This window comes from Calcarisporiella thermophila (genome assembly GCF_041956535.1).
Source record: "Calcarisporiella thermophila strain CBS 279.70 unplaced genomic scaffold VTP21scaffold_37, whole genome shotgun sequence".
NCBI classification, from domain to species: Eukaryota; Fungi; Calcarisporiellomycota; class Calcarisporiellomycetes; order Calcarisporiellales; family Calcarisporiellaceae; genus Calcarisporiella; species Calcarisporiella thermophila.
In genome coordinates this window covers 140,025-147,565 of record NW_027192227.1, presented here as the reverse complement: position 1 = coordinate 147,565, position 7,541 = coordinate 140,025, and the positions used below count along the sequence as shown (strand labels likewise).

Here is a 7,541-nt window from a genome sequence, read left to right as displayed (position 1 = left end):
ACGACTGTAAACAACACCACTGCGACTTGCTGAGAGGTCATTTCACCAGAATGTATGAAACGTGATCCGAGATATAATCCCAATATATAGACAAGATGATATAATCCTTGAGATAATCCAAATCCGATAGACGTAATAAAAGCCTTTTTCATTGCGAAACGATGGGGTACCTGACAATATTCTGTTTATAAAATCACGCTTATCAATTTTAGCTATAAACTAATGTCCAGTTGTATCACCAACCTGCATACTTCTTCTCGAAAACATTCTCAACTCCAAGTGATGCTATGGTTCTTATTTCGCGAATAGCCTCTCCAGCAACCGTTCCAGCTAGCCGATATTCTTTTTCTACCTTTCCTGAAAAACTAAATTATATTTCAGCAAATTCTCATCAAAATATACAAATGCTCATTATTACCCATTTAGTGATTTAAAGCGAAAATATAGTGCACCTATAATAAGGGGCATTGTCGGCAGCAGCATCAACGCTAATTTCCATCCATAACTAATTGCTATGAATAGTCCGAAAAAAGCTGCTGAAAAAGCACCTAGTACATCGACCATGACCAATTTGGGTAATTCTGATATCTCTGTGGCGTCTTTAGCCAATTTGTACGTAAGGGCACTTGTAGTATGTTCGGGGTGGTCGAAAAATGCAATTTCTTGACTTAAGATGTTGCTGAATGTTTGCGCTCGCAATCGTCGAACAAATCGTTCTCCACAATAAAGACTAACCCCATCTCTTAGAATTACTCCAAAGAAACAAATGGTAGCCAACACCACTATATATCAAAACGTCGTTAAATTTTATATTCTGAAAATAATTGAAGAATTGAGAACTTGCAATATAAGAGTGACCAAAATCTGGCAGCTTCCTCAACTTGATCGATGGGCTGATTAAGTGCATAAACCATACGGCCAAGTAACAGGCCACCAATAGGATAGACCTGAAAATTATCTGGTTAGTAATTTATTAATATTAGAATAAGGCCGGAATGCAACTTACCGCCCCAAAAATAAAACCGCCAAATATGGCTAATCCAATTAACTTCCATTCAGGCGACATCATTCGCAATGTCCTATATATTGGGCGTTTTTCTGCTCTGATATCTACCCCGATCGCCTCATTCAATTTATTGCTATGCTTCGAGTCACCTATTACGCTCGTCTTGATATCTGGGTCTACTTCACTCGCTTTCATGAAGGATAAGCCGTCGAGGTTCTCATCCTTGTTGTCCTCATCATCTTTGAGCTGCTGCTTCTGCACGTAGGTGAAATAAGTACTCTCATTCGTCATTAATTGAGCATGTGTGCCTTGCTCAACTATCTTTCCATTCTCTACCACCACAATCCAGTCGGCCTCACGAACCGTAGAGAGTCGATGTGCAATGATTAGAGTCGTCCGATTTTTGGATGCAGCTTTCAGTGCTTCTTGCACCAGTTTTTCAGATGCGGTGTCAAGTGCAGAAGTCGCCTCATCTAACAACAGAATTGCTGGATTACGAATTAAGGCTCTCGCCAGTGCAATGCGCTGCTTTTGGCCTCCGGATAGTTGAGAGCCCAGTTCACCGACCCTTGTGTCATATCCATGAGGCAGACTGCTAATGAAATCGTGACAATTTGCCATGATACATGCCTCCTCGATCTCTTTTTGTGTCGGATTGCGATTGGAAGCACCAAGAGCGATGTTGTTGCGAATAGAGTCATCGAATAGGACTGGTTCCTGCCCTACTACTCCTATTTGTTTCCGCAGCCAACTTACATCAAGATCGCGCAAATCCACTCCGTCCAGCAGAATCTTGCCTGAGGTCGGATCATAAAAACGCTGTATCAAATGTGTAATGGTTGATTTCCCTCCTCCAGAGGCACCAACGAGAGCAACGGTTTTGCCACTAGGAATGTTGAGTTCAATCCCTGACAACACTGAGACGCTTGGGCGAGAGGGGTAGTTGAAATGAACGTTACTAAGAGTGATCTCTCCCTGGCAAATGCTACCTTTGATGCTCCTGTTCTGGGATTTAATACTCGAGGAGATGACTGGTTTACGGTCGATGACAGAAAATATTTTGTGCGCTGCTATCTGAGCTTCCACAAGTGCCTTGTAATTTGGTGCTATTTCACTAAAAATTTTCGGATGGATAAAGTTTTCATGTTTGTATTCGTAAAGAATAGATAGAGATTACCCTATTGTAGCTGATCCCGCAACTATTAATACATAAGTTTGCATTGCAACGGTACTAGTTATTACTTCTTGAGAAATCAAGCGCGCTCCATACCAATAACCGAGACCATTAACACTAAAGTCAATAAACTCCACCAGCCCCATAAAAATTCCTTGAATTCAATTGTAATGTCAAAAATAGTTATTTTCAAATGAATCGTTATTGTTGACTGACTCACCTATTCTCATGGCTTTCCGGACGCCGGCTTGATAGGCAGCATTGAGGTATGAGTTGAAGAGATCGATAAAATGATTTTGCATGGAAAAGGCGGTGGTTGTGCGAATTCCGGAAATGCATTTTTCAGCTAATGCCCCAGCTTTCGAATAAGCATTCTGAACCTTTTCAGTCAGTTTTCTTACTACCTGTGCGAATGTATAGCCTGAAAATGCTAATATCGGCACAACCGCTAGCAGCACAATTGATAGCCTCCATCCGTAATAAAATGCTAGCGTGAAATTACATATTGCAAACGAAATATCCTTAAGAAGAAACCCAGGTTTTTCTGAAAGGCCATCTTGGATGAGTAAAGTATCAGATGAAAGTCGAGTGTGTAGTGACTCCGATTGGCTTAGATCAAACCAACTTTGATCCTGGTGGAGAATTGAATGGAAATATAGCTCACGGATACGCTATGCAAATATCATAAATTGCACTCAAAAAACTTTTCGTAGATTAAGCAGATAATTCTTTTACCTTTGTTTGGTTCTCTCCTGCAAGAGACCATAAACAATTTTGCAAATATGATGCAAGCATGACTGAAATAGCTAATCCCAAAAACGGTATAATGACTCCAATCATATCATGGCTATTAGTATTAGGATCTCCCGTCGAAAATATGGTAGAGACGGCTCTCCATAGCAATACAAAAGCAAAGGATTTGGAAATGCCTGCCGTAATACTAGACAATACTCCAAGGCTATAGCAAACGTATAATTAGAATTTGGAATTGCCATTATTCGAATTGAAAACCTACATGATCAATAACACATCAAACTTACTAGCATATCGATAGAGGTGAAAATAAGATATCTTGGAAGCTTTCTCATTTTCTTTTCGCAGTTTGAAGAATGTTTTGTTGAAATTTTTATTTCTTTTCGGCCGTGGGGTGGATTTAATATTGTTGTCACCATTCAAGTCGGATAGCTCCATTGATTACGGGAAAAAGTCACCCTTATTATGTATTATTAGTTATAGGGTAACTTGAAATTCAATATATCAAAAAATGTTCCAAAAAATTATGTTCACGCGTGTCGACCTCGAAAAGTTCTATATATAATCTTTAAATTAAAACTCAAAAAGTCATACTTAGTTATATGTAACTAACCCAAAGCATATTTGAGAATTCGAGGTTAGAGTTCGTATTGTGTTGAGAGTATGTGTAACTAGGATAGTTTGAGATAGGAGAATAAAGTATATTCCATTTACTTTATTTCAAAATGCAAATGGTCAATATTTATCGAATAATGATAATGTCACCAAATGGTAAAAATTGAATATACAGAATCTTCTTTAACAATGCAAATATCTGGCATAAATTTGTACACGTGAACTATATATTAAAAATATATTTGTAGTGAAAATATGCATAATTTGAATTTTTACAATATCAATAAAGGATGTAATATAGAAAGTAGGACGAAAAGATTATATCGCTCTTGGGAATTATTATTCATAGGGTCTAAAAGATTTTTCTCAGGCAGTTGAATTGACTCAATTCAACTGCCTGAGAAAAATCTTTTTAGTGTTAAACTTATTCACGTGTTATTAGATTGATGGTAACCAATATATTTAAATACAACGAACAGCATGGAGCTAAATGGTTCGACAGTTAAACAAAGCTAACCTAATAAAGAGTAGATAAGCGAGGGGCAAAAAAAAAAAAATAAATAAATGAATAAAAAGCAGATGTGTTTATATAGGGGTAGAAAGTTGAATCTTTGAAGGTGCCTCGAAAGATCAAATCAAATTCTATCTTTAGAGAGATAACACTCCAATAAATAGCGTGGTAATCACCTAGTGAGAGCAAAGAGTTCTCTTTAATAATATGATTTAAAGGTAGATAGATCGTCCTGCTTCAATATTTTCACACTGAAGTTCGACGTCGTGCCGACTAAAAAGACATTGTACCTCCAATTGCCGAAAGACTTCTGGAGCATTGCAAAAATGTATTAGTAGTTCACACATGATCCTTTTATCGTTTTTGAAGATTAGCGATATTCTGTTCGAATATTGCAGCGTTCCAGCCGTAAAACACGCAACAATTTTTATAGTTCCAAGTATAAATAGTATAATAAAATAGTGTAATCCAATCACTCTGAAATACTTTTTTTCTAATCTCTGGTATATTTTTATTTGTTTTTAGTCCGTTCTTTCCAGCACTTCCTTTGAAAAGACTGTTGATTTTATCTCTTCTAATACCTCCATGAATTCGCAAATGAGCAGCTGCGATAAGTTTCCTCTGATATTTGGTGATTGTAGAATATTTAAAATTTTAACAAGCTTTTTGAATATCTTGCGTCGTATCCAAACGTTGGGGTGCATTTGAGCGATGAATTTAATACTTTCGCAAACTGTGTGTGCTGATAAATGAAATCTTGTATTGCATCTGATATGAGAATTAATTGCACACTTAAAGAACTCTATACGTTGGATCAATCCCTGCTTAATGAGGTGTAGAAAAAATATAGTGCGAATCAGCGAGTATGCAGAATTCAAAATACTTTTACCTTGATATACTCGTCGAACGCCATTTCACGCAATCGTCGCATCAATTTCGTATCCAATCTCCCGGCAGGAGCGTCTGATTTGATAAATTGGCGCCAAAGGGCACACCATTGTAACTAAAAATCGAAATTTATAGGAGGCTGGATCGCTCGTAGGACGTCTTCCTTGCAGAATTGAATTAACTCGGACCGTTCATTTTGCAAATGTGCAGCAAGGCCAGCCAGTTGTTGCGTGATGATTACATCGGGAAGTGCCCAATCAAAATTTTGTAATTCCAAGACTCTGGAAAATGTGATAATACCCGCCAACAGACGTATTTGAATATCCCTTAAGTCAATATGATAAACTGAACTATCAGAAATAGTCATAACTTATTACTGTTGCAAACTTATATGACTCACTATCCCTTGCCGTCACTGTCGGTTTGGGGGACGATTTGATAATATCCATGCCTATTAAATGCAGTTTGTCACAATCAAATACATAGAATAATTCTCGCATGCAAACGTCAGCCCTTAGAAATATTCAATTTGCAGTAAGTCAATGTATACTTATAATATATGTAGTAAGTAATCGCCTGCTTTTACCAGATTCTTCTTCGAAACTCTAGTTGCACGGGATCTTTCTCTGTAGCATCATCCTTGTACATATGGAGAGAGAGTGCCATTTGTGCAGCCTGCGAGTAGTACGTGTATGCATCATTATAACGAGAAAGTAATTGCAAACATGCATCCATATTTATAAGGGCAAGAACAATTTGTGGAGAAGGTATATCAAACACATCCGCCAACGACTGTTTTCCCTGTTTAAAGAGACTCCCTGCAGTCGTTTGAAGCTTACCACTAAGAGGTGTCTCTGGATGCTTAAGCAATAAATGGATAGCTGCTCTTGCGACAGCGGTGTGAACGAGTGCAGGTTCAAGTTCGCACCAATAATAGCTTTTAAGAAAATATTCACGGTCAGGATGTATAGAGTCTACACAGCAAGCGCTCAGATAGACGTGAAAAAGTTGATCGATGAGCAGCTTCTCTTTGGCAATGTTTGCTCTTGTCGGCCATCTGACTATTTTGTCTTCGATTGGTTTCGGGAGAGAATGGAACTTGAAGTAATTGCAGTAACTTGAATGATTTCCATTAGCAGACAATGTATATGAATGAGGTCGTAAGAGGTGTTCCGGTAGTAAGATGCCATCAATAAAATACTGGGCTTTGAGAAGATGATGTAGATCGGTATATGAATTCAGCTTGAGTTGGAAGTGCAAAGCATCTGAAGTCATGAGTAAATCATGAAGATCAGTATTCTCCGGCGGATGGTTTTCTGATTCATCTTCAGTTTTGTTCGCAGAATTGAAGCATACGTTTTTCATTGGTGCTTCCAGCATTTGGCGGGTATACATTGTGGAGAACATTGCTCTTGGAATTAATTTTAAGAAACTTTAAAATCACTTCCGAATCTAGCTGTGGGCTATTGAAATAGAAATCAATATCTTACCACCATATTAAAGTTCTCGATAGATACGGGAACAAACCCACCTCTATCTAATATATTTCTAGAGATAAGTCTGAAAATTACATAAAAGCTCAACCTGGCTGCTGTGTCGAGGTTATGATAGATTTTGTAGTATAATTGACAGGTGAGAAGCAACTGACAAAAAGTCTTTGAATAGATAACTCGTTTTGCGAAGTAGGACGATTCAACTAACTAGCATATTAAGGTATAAGTCCCAAAGATTTTGATTTTTGGTGGAATGTTTCCTTAAAGATGAATTTTGATTTTGATACTGTATATGAAAGCACCCAATTTGAGGTTATTTTTATACTTTCGTAACCTTCTATTTCATAAGTTAGTACTTCACTGAAAATTTATTAAGGTGAGAATATTAGTTTATTTCAATATAGTTACATTAATAATAAATATTGATAATCTGTTTCTATCATGAGCATAAAACCACCCGTCAAACCGCTACAGATGGAGGCCGTATCCGGGAGTAGACAAAAATATCATAGTAATGAACAGGGTTCAGACGAAAGACTTGAATAATATCTCCAAAGAAGGATGAAAGATATTGACAGTTCAGTATTCCTCAACAAACTCGATGATTATCAATTTAATCTTTGATTCACGCTGTTCAATTTTATTGTTTATATGATACTTTTCTTTCATAGAGGTTTACCCACTTATTCAAAATAAGATGAGGATACATGACAACTACTCACATTATTAAATCGCTATTAATTAAACTCAATATGCTTTATCTATTAAGTCTTCAAATTGAACTCTTACAGAATTTTATTGCAATTCTTTGTGAATTGTAAAAAAATTCTGTATGAGTCTATAGAAGCTGTTCATTCTGTGTGTTTAAGCTTCCACATCATAGCGAGAGGTATAGCGTGCTGACCACAGTTTACTATAGCGTTACTAGCTCAGATTCTGCTGCTTCACTAGATCGCGGTATATTCCAGGACACGAGACCAGTTTGGCATGCTCGCTATTAATTGTAACCTCGTCAGATGGTTATCAAGAGATGATTGAGTTAAGAAATATTAAACTTACCCTGCTTCCTTTATCTCACCATCTTTCATTACAACTAATATT

At 37.2% G+C, this 7,541-nt stretch overlaps 1 protein-coding gene across 1 annotated transcript; it reads right to left on the bottom strand.

The window, feature by feature from the left end:
• Positions 1 to 800: 800 nt before the first annotated feature.
• Positions 801 to 6,342, bottom strand: VTP21DRAFT_8151 (uncharacterized protein; the record flags this gene model as incomplete). The annotated part of the gene is made up of 7 exons (XM_069398971.1): positions 801 to 947; positions 1,007 to 2,120; positions 2,184 to 2,334; positions 2,401 to 2,851; positions 4,949 to 5,062; positions 5,325 to 5,460; positions 5,534 to 6,342. The coding sequence occupies 7 exons, from the start codon at positions 6,340 to 6,342 to the stop codon at positions 801 to 803; spliced, it is 2,922 nt and encodes a 973-aa protein (XP_069245894.1).
• Between the last annotated feature and the right edge of the window lie 1,199 nt (positions 6,343 to 7,541).